This window comes from Nasonia vitripennis (assembly GCF_009193385.2).
Source record: "Nasonia vitripennis strain AsymCx chromosome 3 unlocalized genomic scaffold, Nvit_psr_1.1 chr3_random0004, whole genome shotgun sequence".
In the NCBI taxonomy this organism is placed as follows: Eukaryota; Metazoa; Arthropoda; class Insecta; order Hymenoptera; family Pteromalidae; genus Nasonia; species Nasonia vitripennis.
Window position 1 is genome coordinate 1,419,318 of NW_022279623.1, and position 14,444 is coordinate 1,433,761.

The window sequence follows — 14,444 nt, forward strand, 5'->3', positions numbered from 1 at the left end:
ACTAATATTATGTATGCTATATTTTACAAATATTTTGAAAATATTTTGTTTCTTTATTTTATAAAAATCTTTTATTTTTAATCTTATAATATTCTCTAAATGTTTCAAAAATATTTCAAAATATATGAATCTTTTGAAATATTGTGTGCTGTTAGGGTTCTTTTTAATGCCGTCATTTGGCTCAGTTCGAACAAAAATAACCCAAGGCAAAGAGTTGAATAAAAAGCTTCTCGAGATCGCACGTTAAACAAACTCGGGAGCTAAGTACGGGAGCTAATTCAATTAAGTCCGCGCGAAGCAAGCTCCGGTGAGATGAAAATGTCTCTCTCATCGCAGCCTTATGCGTGGCGGGGGGAGTAGAGGCACGGAACCAGGAAGGGCGAGAGAGGTATGATTATAGGCCAAGTGGGGAAGGGTGGAGGCAGGTGAACCACGACACCGACCCTCGAAAATTTCCTCTCTCTCTCTCTCTCTCTCTCTCTCTCTCTCTCTCTCTCTCTCTCTCGTTCCGCCCTCTTCAGTGTCATCCTTGCCGGAGGGCTAACTCGCGGAGAGCGCGTTTCTGTAAATTGAGCCTGTGCGCTTTTCCCTCTCGCCCTTTGACCTCTCGGCCTCCGGGCTTTTGACTTTATACCCCAACGATGGTTTAACGTATTCTTCCACTGAGACTCGGTAATTCGCTTGAAATGTTGAAACAAAGTTTTATAGCGGAGCTGATCGTCGCTGCGTTTAGTTTCCTAATCGCGCGGGAGATAGGATTGACCGTTTGAAAAACTTTTTACGTTCCAGATCATCGAATTAAACGTTTGTCAACGCCGGCACAGTAGTACTTGGTTATACCCGCCATCTTCGGCGAAATATCGCAGCGTGCAAATAATTACCCCCTGCGCGTGGGCTAATTAATTCTCTAGCTCCTACTGGCTCTAAACGCAGGACGCGCCCTAAAAAATTCCACCGCCCGACGGCGCGCTGAACAATGGCCGGCATTAGCTTCCTAATGCCGAAACACGCCGTACGGCTTTCAGATTCAAATCCGGAAGATACCGCCGCAGCGCTCCGTTCGCACATACGGAACTGCCGCGAGATGAAATCTGCGGCGAATAATTCAAACCTCAGTATTATCATCCCCTCTGCTGCCTTATACCCCTACACGTTCGCCGCCCCTTTTACGCCGCATTGAGTTTCCAAAAATCTTGGAGTCGGCGCCGTGGAATAATATAATACACTTTTTACGACGAGCGTTTCGGGTCTCTCGCGAATGCGATTCTTCCGACAGATATAGATGCCTATACGCAGAGCGAAAGTATCTATAGAGGGTGAGCGAAAGAGGAGAGAGAAAGAGAGAGAGAGAGAGAGAGAGAGAGAGAGAGAGAGAGAGAGAGAGAGCGGTGGAACCCCTTTTGATCAATACTCGCGCCCTCCAGCAGCAGTAGCGCCACCCCCGCAGGAGCTTCATCTCTCGCTCTCCTCCGGCGCTCTTTCGGCCCTCGTCGGCCTGGACCGAGCGCGCAAGTCGATTCTCTCCCTCCCTCTCGCGCGCGAGGATATGGTTTTTCCTTCCTCCTTCTTTTTTATCTCTCTCCCCCCTGGCCGCTTTTGGCTCCGCTGCAAGTTCACGCGCGGAGTCAAGTTCAAGAACCCTCGCGCCCGCTGGATATTAACCTCTCGCTCTCTCTCTCTCTCTCTCTCTCTCTCTCTCTCTCTCTCTCTCTCTCTCTCTCTCTCTCTCTCTCTCTCTCTCTCTCTCTCTGCCTTCCTTCTCTGCCATACTGCGCGCTTATCTGCGCCAGCGTTTCCGTGTAGTTTATGGTTCCCATACTCTTTCGGGCAGCGTTTCGTTTTTCCGCTCACGTTCCTACCATTCTTTATCGGTCCATACACGCTTGCTCTTTTCTTCTGGTTTTCTCCACGCTGCTTCGGAGTCAAGTTCGAGACTTTTAATGCTCTTCTTGTGCCCGAACCCGCACTTCAATTTCGTAACTGTATCCTTCTAAAAAAAATCCAACCAACAAGCATTGCACGACACAAATCGATCGAAGAAAGAAATGCGCTGACCGAGGGATATATTCTCCGCGTGCCCGCAGCTCTGTCACGAAAATTGTCCCTCTGCCCTCTTCTTTATATATATTCTTTCTCAGCGTGTAGGAGCTCTCCCACAGTAGTCGGCTTCGGGATTCCGCAGCTCTAAAAGCCGTCACAAGGGCCTCTTTGTTTCGCTACCCTCCTATATACCGCAACCGCACTGCGAGTCAGAATGGGAGAAATCACGATTTGGCCCCGAGCTGGTTGCGCGACATTCTATACTGTATATGTCAGCTCTCGTCGCGGGCCCTTTTCAAGGATACACTCGCTCATGTGTGCGCCGATGCACGCGTTGATTCATCGAAGAAGTTATTAAAAATAATCTGATAGGCTGTCGGGGTGACGAGCCGAAGTAATTTGGTTAGACTGCGGTTAAAGTTCTTGGCTTTTACAAAAAATTATTGTAAAAAGTCGCATCGCTTCAGCCAGCTGGCTGAATAACAAATTAAATCATAAGAAAAGCGTAGAGAAGATTCTTCCTTTCCGCTTGCAGTATAATACAAGATGCTAAAACCGCGCGGAGAAACGCTCTACAGCCTGCATAATCGCGTGGCAATGAAGCGTGTATGACGTAATTGCGGCGGAATTACGCCTAATAAGCCCCCGGAGACGGAAAAAATGTGATGAAAAACGAGAAGAGGACAGAGCCGCGCTGCTTCTCGGTACGTATAGTCGCTATGGTGTATACGCAGGTACTGCACGCAAAGGAGTAACGGTCGAAGAAGGCGACTCGCGCATTAAGGAGTCTTTAAACACCGAGTGCGGACAGCCGGCTTTACTTCGCCATGTATGCGTGTATACATAATACACACGGAGGAAAATAGTGCGCCGTGCGTTGCTCTTTCTCTCTCTCTCTCTCTCTCTCTCTCTCTCTCTCTCTCTCTCTCTCTCTCTCTCTCTCGTGGCTTGACCGCGAGCTTATACTTGCGACTTTTTCGAGCGAGTTTAACACGCTTTTGAGAATTTGGAATTTAAATTCCGCCCGCGCGAGCATGTTCGGATTATACGGCATTGTTTTATTTTGCAAATTTTTCGCGCCACTTTGCCGCGGTTAGCAGAACGCAGTTTTGAAATATATTTTAGAAAAGATTGGAAAAAAGAGCATGCAAAAAGGCCATGGACGAGCGTATGAGTTATTTTACGAGAGGTCGGACACTTTACGGTCCAAAAATCCAGGTGGAAAATGCGAAGAGATACCTGAAAAGCCACAATTTTTAATTTTTTGTCAGATTTTCCCATTTTCGACGATTTTTACCCTATTTTAAATTGCTTGTAACTTTCGATAGAGACGGTTGTTTTCAACAATTTTAATTTAAATTCAAGATTTCGAGCTCCGCTGTCCATGGAGGCCGAAATATAGTACATTATGCAACAAGGGAGTAAAGTCGTTGATTATTTTCATGAATGAGAGTTTACTGACCGAGCAAAGCGAATAATCGACTTTACTCTCGTGTTGAATATAGTGCTTTATCCACGACTAAACTGTGTAGCCACGTTATTTCTTGAAAAAGTGGGACCTACTCAGCTATCGTCATTTTAATGAAAATATACGTTTGTTATTATTTTCTATTTATTCTATTATATAAATAAATTAATTTTTCTACTTCTTAACATTTTTTCCAAATTTTCAAACATTTTCAAATTTTGCGGGAATAAAGTTCTTTGCGGGAAAAAATATGAGGGTATAAAATGCTACTTTAGTCCCGCTTTTCAGGGAATAAAGTTGCTATTATAGTTCAGTCGTGAATAAACTAATGTTCGCACGGCTAAGTAATAAATTATCCTGTAAGTAGTAATTGGCTCGTTACTTCTTTTAGGCATGTAGTTTGAGGGTGGCAGCCATGTTTTTTTACACATTGTATGTCCAAACGCATGTAAGAAACTTGGTCTGGCGAATATGCCGTCAAAATTGCAAGAGCTCGATTTTTCGACCATAAAGTCTTTTCCATAAAGACTGGCCCATACATCGGATATCCGAGGCTCATCGGTCGCACCCCCATTCAAGAATCTCGTCGCACTTTCTTGCGCTCGCTGCAGATGTGCGATAATGCTCGCTCCGTCTCTCTCTCTCTCTCTCTCTCTCTCTCTCTCTGCTGTACTACTATTGCTGCTGTATACAATTTATCGTACAACATATTGTACGTCAAATAAATCTAATCTAATCTAATCTAATCTAATCTCTCTCTCTCTCTCTCTCTCTCTCTCTCTCTCTCTCTCTCTCTCTCTCTCTCTCTCTCTCTCATTCTCGCATGCAGGCGCAGTTCGCGAATTAAGTCGCGCGGCAAAGGTACCGCCTTGCGATGCGTACATACCAGCCGATTTCTCCTTCGGCTCTCGAGAGCTAATCCCCGGCTAATGGGCGCATCGCGCTTGCGTCTCCGACGAGGAGGTGCGGCGCACGGCTGCGTAAATTGATTACGAGCGACCGAGGGTGCGGGATACTCATCGGATGCTCCCTTGACACTTGGCTCGCTCGTCTCGAGGCGCTGACATTCTGCGCTTCACGGGCTGGATTAATATTCTTTTGTCATGGGATACGTGGGGATGGATCTCTACTGGTAGCGAATTATGTGTCGTATGCTGCATATCGATTGCGGCTTGAGTGTTTTTTGCCGGTGCGGGAAATTTGAATGAACGTAGAATTGGTAAATATTTTTTTTGCTCACCTCTCGAAGCAGCATTATTGACGATCGAACGGGGAACCGTGCGCAAGTTTCCTTTTACTGATAAAAGTGCGTATCGTTTCGCAACCCGCCACTTGAGTTCTGTAACCGAATACGGCGAGACATAAAATCAATTGGCCAATGTTATATTTACGACTTGCAACGTAAAACTGCTTACGCGTTCCTCTTCACCTTCCGATGCGATGATTGTAGAATGTAGATATACAACACACGAGCTTTCAGTTGTTTCACCGAATCCTCCTCAAATCTCAATTACCGGTTGTAAAAACGTAAGCACATAACTCGGGGTATGCAGGAATTAGTATATAGAAATAAAAAATTTGAAGAACCGCAGCTAGTAATCTTTTAAAAGCTTTATGTCCAGGCGACAAAGAAGCGGTCTAAAAAGAAGCGAGCGGCATTTTCGTGCTCGGATCGGTCGTGTAACATGACAATACGAGAACGTGACATTCTACAGGCGAGTCCTCGTTCACCCACTTTAGCGCGTCTGCTGCTTTTTCTCGGTGCTATATAGATCCACCTTGGCACATGCTGGCCGAGAAGGGAAACCGGCTTGGGGAGAATTTTTTCCTGCGACGAATGCTACGAGGCCTTAAAATGAGCTAGGAAGTCGCTCGCTATCAAAGAAATGTAACAGTTAATTGCTAAGAACGATATTTCCTTAAATGTACTCGGCATATACGAAAATATAACTAAATCGAACAGAATTTTATTATTGCCATGAAGTGTCAGCTGTCGTGACAGAAAAGCTTGAACTATTTCCTTACAAATTCTTCAAAATGCGGGTATATATAACGAATTTAAATCAGCATCGTATAGCGAGATACAAATGTTTATGTAAAATACTGTTACTGTTTTAAATCTAAAAGGTCAGCCAAGCTATTGAAACCACCTTGGAGTATTCTGCAGTATCGACCGATACGACACGGTAGATGATTTTACCATCAAGGTTCATACTGCGAGATAATTGATACATAGGCTCCATCTACTGTTGAAATGCTGAGTCTTTCGGTGGTTGGCCAGAAAATTATTACCGATTGGGAATTTTAAATGAGGTTCACGCCATTGGAGGCAACGAAGATATTAGAGGCCGCAGAGGAACAAATTATACTGGCTGCTTATAGGGCACGGTAGAAAGCATGATTATAAAACATTTAATAGGGACAAAAATGTTGACAGCACTATCAGATACGAAAATAACGATAAAACTAACAATAAGTTTGAAAATTTGAAGTATGAGTTGCATTTGCAACGTGTTGAGATATACCATACATATAAATAATTTACATTTTTACGCTTTTCGCATCTAATTTATTATGCATACATCCTTGCAAGCACTTTCGTGTTTGATGATCGATTAATTGCTCTATAAGATGTAAAGTTTAAAAACATTGGAATATAATAAAACGAAATAAAATAAAAACGTTATTTTTGTATCATTTAAAAGTTAATTTATTAGAATTAGTAAAAGTTGCATAACTTATTATAATAATTATATACATAAGTAATCGAATTATACATATCAGTATAGAATAATTGAAAATGTTCCAGCATAGTAAAATTCACAACTAGCTGATTCTTATCTTAATCTGGCACCTCGTAATAACGAGACTGATACACCATTTTTTTGTGTCGCCAAATTCGCAACTCAGTGCGAAATCAATCATCTGCCTCGCAATAATGTAGAGCAATACCTGACCAACAGCGTAGTCGATCAAGTTCTCCTGGTTCAGCATGGATCGATAGTGAAGTTTTGCGTCCTCAAAAGCTTCAACGTGTCTTCGGAGAATTTGGGCAAATTGCTGAGATCGACTGTCTTCATGTTTTCTCGAATTCGTGGTTCTGCATCAAAGGTGCCAACTGGCACCTGCATTTTGTCAAAATATCGAAGAACAACCAGTTCTTCGCATGAACTTCGCAAGTTTTATTCTATTGAGCTCCTCGATACAGTTTTGATGATAATCCCATTACATCAAAACCACTATGACTGTTGGTCCGTTCGATTCGCCATTCGTCTTTGGATTCAGTGGACTGCTGCAGGTGAATCTTTTTCAGTGCCAGCGTTTTGAGTATCAGCTCGACGCTTTGATTGAACACACTTATTTTTTGGCAGATATCATCGAAAATGTTTCCATCACTTTTGTCAAAGCTGTCGTGCATAACAAGGTCGTATAACGTAGTGAAATCAAAACTCCCTTTCCTTCCCTTTTGAACGGCGGAAAGCATCAGCCATAGTCTGTTCGCGCATTGACGTCTGCCCCGTGGTCCAAAAGCAGGTTTAGCTGAAAAAATAACAGGTCGTTAGAGAAGGAAATTAACGTGACAGATGCGTGTTTATAAAGGGAATACTTTTACCAGTTCAATATTTCTTCTCTCGGCAGCGACGTGTATCGCCTGGTATTGGTCCGGAGCTGGCTCGCAAAATGAGGCTCCTTTTTCGATCAAGAGTCTGGCCAGATCGACGTGGTCTTCATCAGGTAGGCATGCCAAGAGGCGCAAAACGTTGAAACCATCGCTATTCCTAGCATTGATGCCGGCTCCGTATCTTATCTGCAAGGGCACTAGTCCACTTCCGTACTCCAGACTGCGTTGAGCAGTAGCGTTATGCTGCTCTGGTTAACTAAAGTATTTTAAAAATTTTGACTCGGCCATTCCCTACCTCCGGATGGAGAATGGTATTGGAATACGAACTCGGGCTTTCAAGTCGGCATCGTGCTCGTGCAAGATGTCACGCAGAGTCCGATGCAGTTTCTCATCAAAGTTTTTCATTTTTCATGCATTTTTTGTTGTAAGGATCTGAGCTAGTCAGACTCAAGTAATATGAGAACTATGTACGAATTAGGTGACATCTTTGTATTGTTTGGAAAAGCTGCAAACAAAGGCTTTTTCATTCTCTGCTGGTGAAGTGACGATCCTCACTTATAGAGATAATTTTAAAAATAATGCAATAATTCAAAAGACTATTGTGATCCAGAGAAGACTGGCTTCCGATCTCAGAGCTATAGATACTCTATTGAAGTAATGTAAGAATACAGAAAGTGTTGGATTTGATGGACTTGAATCAACTGACGACCATCACGGGCATAGCCAAACTTTTATAGGTTCCAGCAATAGGGTGATTGCCCCACTTAATAGCCTTATAAATTTAGAAACATTTTGCAGTGATTGTACCTATGATTTTTTATATACCTCTGACTTCTGATATTATGCAATTGTTGAAAATCATTTTGTCCGAGTTGTACCTATAATTCTGCTTTACAACAACGTGAATAAATGTAATTAAACCAAAAGAATATAGTCTTATATTATCCGTAAATTAAACCTGTAGTAAAAATAATTTTAATGCTTGAACATATTAATTTACTAAGAATATTATTTATCGTCTGCACGAGATATTAAAAGAGAGGGATTATCTGGATTACAAAAATCAATAGAAATTGTGCAATTTCTCTAACAATTGATGCATCCATATGAATAAAAGCTAAAAAATAAATTGCCTTCGAGTTTGGTTGTCAACAGTCAATGTTCATTTCTGGACACTTCTGGCTCGGGCCCCGCGACAACTTGTGTCGGCTCTGGCTCCAAACACAGTGCCGTTAAAATTCGCATGAGTTGACTCAAAAGAGCGCTTATGACATCCTATACAAGAGTTGTTTTAACACTCGAAAAGGCCAACTTGTACCGATGCAAATTACCGCGCCTTGCAAAGATTGATGACTCGAGCATTGGCTCTCGTACTTTTTTATGTTGTCTCGCGCATATGCATACCCCTTATGGGCCTTCCCCGGAATCCGGATCTTATATCGAAAATAGCGGTCGGCTATACGGGAGCAGTGTACATTGCGGGGGACCTCTTCGAGATTCGACCGGAGTATCTCATCGATATTATTATCGCAGCTGGCAAACAGCTGCTGTTGTTCGAGTTTTAAATGGGGAAAGTTTTAAAAACGTGAAGCGAACTGCGAAGCGACTTTATATAGTTCTGGTCAAGGCTCGGTGTCGAGTGCAAAATGTAAAAATTTGATCAGTGTATGTAATAATTATAGGGGCCGCACGACGCATTTCGCATAAGAAATTCTTGGCATTATTATTTTTTTGATCTCGACGAGTGTTATTTATCGCGAGATAAATAAAGTTCAATAGCCTAGGCCCCGCGCCTATACATTCTGAGTTTGTAAATTCTAGAGCCGGTTTTCCCTATCTATACTTATATGGGAATCGCATCGCGAACCTTATATAAACACATATGATATCGATTGCATTCGCGCAAACGGTATCTGTATACCTTGTCTGCATAAGCACCGGCCGGCGACTGATACACTTATTCAAATTTCAAGCCTCACAAGGCGGCCGCAGTTCGTGTTGAACGGTTGAAGTGCAAGCGTCGCGCATATTGGTGTAGTACCCGTTAGTACCTATAGGCTGTAGATATATAGATTGTACAAAGTAAGTGCGTTTAACCGATTTGAACGAAGAAATTAAAAAATGACTGAGGGCTCGAGCGCTGTCGAAATTCTGTGCAATGGTGTGGACAAATGTTCAGTACAAACTAGGTAAACTACTGATTTGACCTTCAATACCCATACAATTATAGTTTTGAAGTCACTTAGGTTATGTTATTGTTTTGATTGGTGTTTCTTCTATACGTAACGCTAAATTGTTTGTTTTTTTTTTACAATTTTTTACTTGTCTGTCGGATATGTTTTTGTTTTTAATAGTATTGCGCTTTTTATCAAATCTATGTGATATGCATTAATTTTTATATCCTTTCCAGAGATTTGAATAACAAGAGAACAGATTTTTTGGATTGGGATGATTACTTTATGTCTGTGGCTTTTCTTGCCTCTATGCGCAGTAAAGATCCTTGTACACAAGTAGGAGCTTGTATTGTTAATGAAGATAAGAAGATTGTTGGTGTTGGCTACAACGGAATGCCAATTGGTTGCAATGATGATGATTTTTCCTGGAAAAAGGCTCATGAAAGTGAACTTGATTCAAAGTTTCTTTATGGTACATTACATATCTTTCAAGAAATATAATACCAATAGCGTTTGATGTTAATAAACAAAATATTTTCCAGTTTGTCATGCTGAACTTAATGCAATTTTGAATAAGAACTCTGAAAATGTTAAGAATTGCACACTGTACGTGGGTTTATTTCCATGCAACGAGTGTGCTAAAGTTATTATCCAATCTGGTATCAAGAGAGTGTATTATATGTCTGATAAACACGCACATAAAGTCAGAACTAAAGCTGCAAAGAGAATGTTTGATGCTGCTAAAGTGGAATATTGGTATTTATGATCTTATTTATCTATTCATACTGTAGATAAAGAAATGAGTTTTAAATGTAATTAAATGTTCTGTTTGTTGCAGCCAATATAAACCCAAACATGAAAAAATAGTAATAGATTTTGGAGAGATAAACTGGAATGATATGACTCAATTACCTCCAACGCCAGTAAAATCAAGATCATAAACACAGGCTCACTGCATAGTTTTTATTATGGCGCTATCACATAATATGAAGGTCAATAACAATCAAAAGTTTGAAGTCAACACAAGCATATTTCATCTCTTATTTTTATACTTAAAATTTTATATGCATACCTACTACTTCAAACTTTTGAATTTATTATTCATAGACAAGAAAATTGAGAAATTAATGAATACTGATATTTTTGTCACAGTGTAACTAATATGCATTTTAACCGATAGCACCAAAGTAAATCACATTCTTTTTAAATGCTAATAAAACGGACGTATTTAAAATTTAAACGAATGACTGAAATCTACCTCACATTATATATAAAGCATAATAATTTATAGACTGTACAAAATAATCAAACACATGAATGTTAAAAATTTTGTCAATTATTTAATGAAAACTTTGGGAAAAGTGAACTTGGGAAAGAACAAATGTGCAAAACCATTTCTTATCGAAAGAATCGAGATAACGCTATAAAAAAATGAACGTTGTTGATAGAATGATAAGCTCAAAACTGTAGCTAGATTTTTAAAGCTTTTCAGCTTTATTTTTAAATGATATATATATATATATATATATATATATATATATATATATATATATATATATATATATATATATATAATGTGTAATGATATCAAACACTAAATTAAAAATGAATTGTTTCTATCCCCATATACGTTATTATTTACTTGGATGAAATTAATTATTATTCGGTTGAATTCAATTAAATTTAAATCATTCGCAGTTTTAAGGAAGATTTTTGAACAAGTTCTTAATATTGTATTATAGTTTTTGTGAATTTTTGTGCAAGTGTAAATGAAATTCACGTGTCATAAGATTACGTACAGCATTTGTAATAGTCATTGCATATTATTATTGTAAAAAGTGAATCATGTTCATTTATGAAAAATTTAAGACGTTATTGATGTCAATAAAATTTTCACATAAAGTTGTAAAGGATTTGTGTACATATTCGGGAATAGTATAAATAATCGCAATGGAATCGGCTAAGTTTTGATACAGTTTATTAAACGCGTCTGTACAAGTGAAGTAATTATTTGGGATATAGCGATTAAGCTGTTCGTGCAATAAATACAAATAAAGTCTTGTATATTTTGAAGCATGTAAATGTAGAGAAGCATCTGACAGAATATCTGCATTGTGATAAGATGCTGTAAATCTTTTTTTGTCTATTGCGACTCGCGTTTTTTTGTAAAGTTTCCAAGCTGTGGCTAATTATGTTGAAAAATTTACAAATTATAAAAAAGTTGTAAGTGCATTTTCAAATAAAGATCTTACAAATTAATGACACGTGTTTTTAATGATTTTTTTATCTTTTTATAATACAACTCCAGTTAATTATTGAATTATAATAAACTCATAAAATTAGCATTTGCTGAAAAATATTAGAGATATCAATACATATACTTTTCTACTTGAGCAAGACAGTTATAAAAAGTCACTTTCTCACTGTACAAAGATTTCAAATGAAATTGACTATTATGAAATATTCATTATAAAGTTACTCAGACTCGTGATTATTTATGCTGTACAAAAGTTTAGGATATAATACTGAGTCTTGAGTCACATGAAAGACAAATATAAGGTGAGCTAATTTTATATGTCAGTTCACGTATTATTACTTAATATTCATATCGATTGACAGTAGTTTTACTAAACGTTGAATTTCATGTCTTGTATAATTTTTTATTAGCCACAAAACAACAATTTCTTTGTATGTATAATTTTGTATTTTACAAGTGTTAAGAACCGATAGTCGTTGTTTAAAGGTCATGGGAATATTAGATTTGAATCAAAATGTCGATAATCTTACTTTTTATTAAAATTTCCGTACTTATTTGGTTTACAGATAGTTCATTGTATTTCTGTAATAACCAATTATGAAGAACATGTTTGGTTCTATGCGTATGCACTATACGCAGACAGCTTATACTAGATTCAAAGAAAATCTTGATAGAGCCCCGTATTGTAAGTATTATAAGACAGAAGAATAATCAGTACCCTATTCTATCTACAAATCAGACTTTCTTTTATTCATGATGTTTTAATTAATTTCGACTTATTTTCTGTTTAAAAATATCAACGTAAAGCATGTAATAAGCTGAAAATTCATTGTTGCGTATGATCACATCATAAGATTATCGAATTAAAAATTGAACGATTTCAAGAGCAGAAGAAAACACTTATTTGAAACTTCATCGCGAAATGAATTTTCAATCATTTACAAATTGTTGAAACAATAAATTATTATGAATAATCAAAAGATATTTTGTTTTCCGTAATCGGAGAGAATTTCGTTCGTGAAAAAATTAAATTTTTTAAATTAATAGTGTCATTACATCGCAGCACATGAGTATGAGACAAAATGTACAAAAAGGTAACACCCGCATAGCTTGGCAAAAGAGCGATCCGCAAGAAGACAAGAAAAAGTGAAAAAAGTCCAACATTAAAGGTAATTTCGACTACGATAGAACACGGTACTTGGTATGTAAACGTTGCGGCTGCAGTGTACTTTGAACGCGGAGTAAAAGCGTTTAATTGTGTTTATCACGGAGCGCATGTTTTGCGAATTGTATACAAGTCTTGGGTTCCGTTTGTACCGTTAATAACGTTCATCTTCTACGCATCCTTAATTTATACATAACGCACCCTGTACACTTAAACCCCACCGGCCTTCTGTCCTGCCACTTTATACTTCGTCCTCTTTTCATACGAAGCCCTCTTATACGCGAGCATCCATCTGCGGCCTCCCGTTCCACTTGCGCAGAAGGAGAGCCAACAAAAACAACTCGACTCATCATCATCATGCAGTATGTTTATGATTTCATCTCTTTGTGACATCAATATATCATCGTTTATCTTAGCTAAACACTGAGTTTGCTCTTAACTGCGCCTTCCATCCACCTGTCCGTTAAAACTCGTCTAAGCCACGCCGAGCAATCGGCGAAGCCGGCATCAATTTATTAAGAATAATCGCGCGCTTCTTACGTCATCGATACTGTTATTATTATTTTATCAATATTATTAATTTTTTCTTTCATAAACCCGGCACACACCATTTTTCCTATTTCGTTTACCGGCGACCGGCATCGAAGCGGGTCGCGCGAATTATATTACATGTTTTTCTCGTCAATTCTTTTTTTTTTAATTAACTCAATCTTTCAGTGAAATATTCATACGTCGAGTCCCTCTCTCGTAACGGCACGCGGGATAGTACGATTGCGCACGTGACGCAGACGTCGTTCGTGCCTTATTACATTTACTTTCATAATCATCATAACATATAAATCGCGCGTGTATGTCGCATGCCGTATACCATTCTCGCCAAGCCAGCTTATCCTCCCCGCTGTCGTTGTCAGTGAGTCCATCCGGAAATACCAATCGTATATGAAGCGTGTGTGAGTTTGTTATGATATTAGTTTTCTGTCTATTGAGCTTATGAATCCGCTATATTGAAGAGCCAGAAGTCCCTCTTTCTCTCCCCGCCCCCGTCGTTAACTCTTTCTCTCTATCACTCATTCCGTCTGACGCGTGTCTGTCTCGCTTAGCTGCATCGCACACCGCTGATGAGGCAGTAGCAGGAGCTGGAGCAGGATTCGCCCTGCCTGGATCAGTACTTGTTCGAGGCGGGCTGCTGCTGCTGGGGCTCCTTGGCGTCCTGGTGGTTGATGAGCTGGGATTGCTGAGCCGGGTTGGCCTCTGGCGGGCGGAAAGCCGTCGCGTAGGGGAAGCGCTCGTGGCATTTGACCGTGTAATCGGCTATCGCCTGCTCACAGAGGCCGAAGTCGCCGTTGCGCAGAGCCTCGAGGACCCTCGTGCAGTTCTCGAGGTTCACGCCCTCGAGGCTGGGATCGAGGTTGGTGGTCAGACTGATGGCCCGCTGCTGGGATGTGGGGTCGAGAAGGTAAAGCATGCGGGCGCCCTGGAGGAGATGCGCCAGCGAGTTCGAGTTCTTCTTGAGGTACTCGGCGTTGAGTTGGCTGGCGCTCGAGCCGGCGAAGATGCCGCTGCACTGGCGCTTGACCACCTCGGCGACGACGCCGTCGAGATTCGAGTTGCTCGTGTGGCGCAGGAAGCGCACCAGGCAGCTATGCAGATCCGGGTTGTTGGGCTCCAGGCGGTGGGCGCGGTTTATCGACCGCAGCATCAGAAGGGTTCGACCTGCG

At 40.2% G+C, this 14,444-nt stretch overlaps 2 protein-coding genes across 2 annotated transcripts in view; one reads left to right on the top strand and one right to left on the bottom strand.

Annotated features, from left to right (window-relative positions):
* The first annotated feature begins 9,035 nt into the window (after positions 1-9,035).
* On the top strand, positions 9,036-10,631 carry LOC100118441 (deoxycytidylate deaminase). Its single transcript, XM_001602357.4, has 4 exons — positions 9,036-9,319; positions 9,541-9,776; positions 9,847-10,060; positions 10,143-10,631. Exons 1-4 carry the CDS (start codon positions 9,252-9,254, stop codon positions 10,243-10,245), a joined length of 621 nt encoding a protein of 206 aa, XP_001602407.1. The 5' UTR covers positions 9,036-9,251; the 3' UTR covers positions 10,246-10,631.
* Positions 10,632-11,265: 634 nt separating this feature from the next.
* LOC100119426 (N-alpha-acetyltransferase 15, NatA auxiliary subunit) overlaps positions 11,266-14,444 on the bottom strand; it is a 75,937-nt gene continuing 72,758 nt past the window's right edge. The window contains exon 11 of the mRNA XM_031925777.2: positions 11,266-14,439. Coding sequence (XP_031781637.1) covers positions 13,889-14,439 — 551 coding nt within the window. The 3' untranslated portion in view covers positions 11,266-13,888. The remainder of the gene's footprint in view (positions 14,440-14,444) is intronic.

Coding starts and splice junctions, on each gene's coding strand:
- LOC100118441 (XM_001602357.4), top strand. CDS start 9,252: ATGACTGAGGGCTCGAGCGCTGTCGAAATTCTGTGCAATGGTGTGGAC. Junction 9,320..9,540: donor AAATGTTCAGTACAAACTAG/GTAAACTACTGA, acceptor TATCCTTTCCAG/AGATTTGAATAACAAGAGAA. Junction 10,061..10,142: donor GCTGCTAAAGTGGAATATTG/GTATTTATGATC, acceptor TGTTTGTTGCAG/CCAATATAAACCCAAACATG.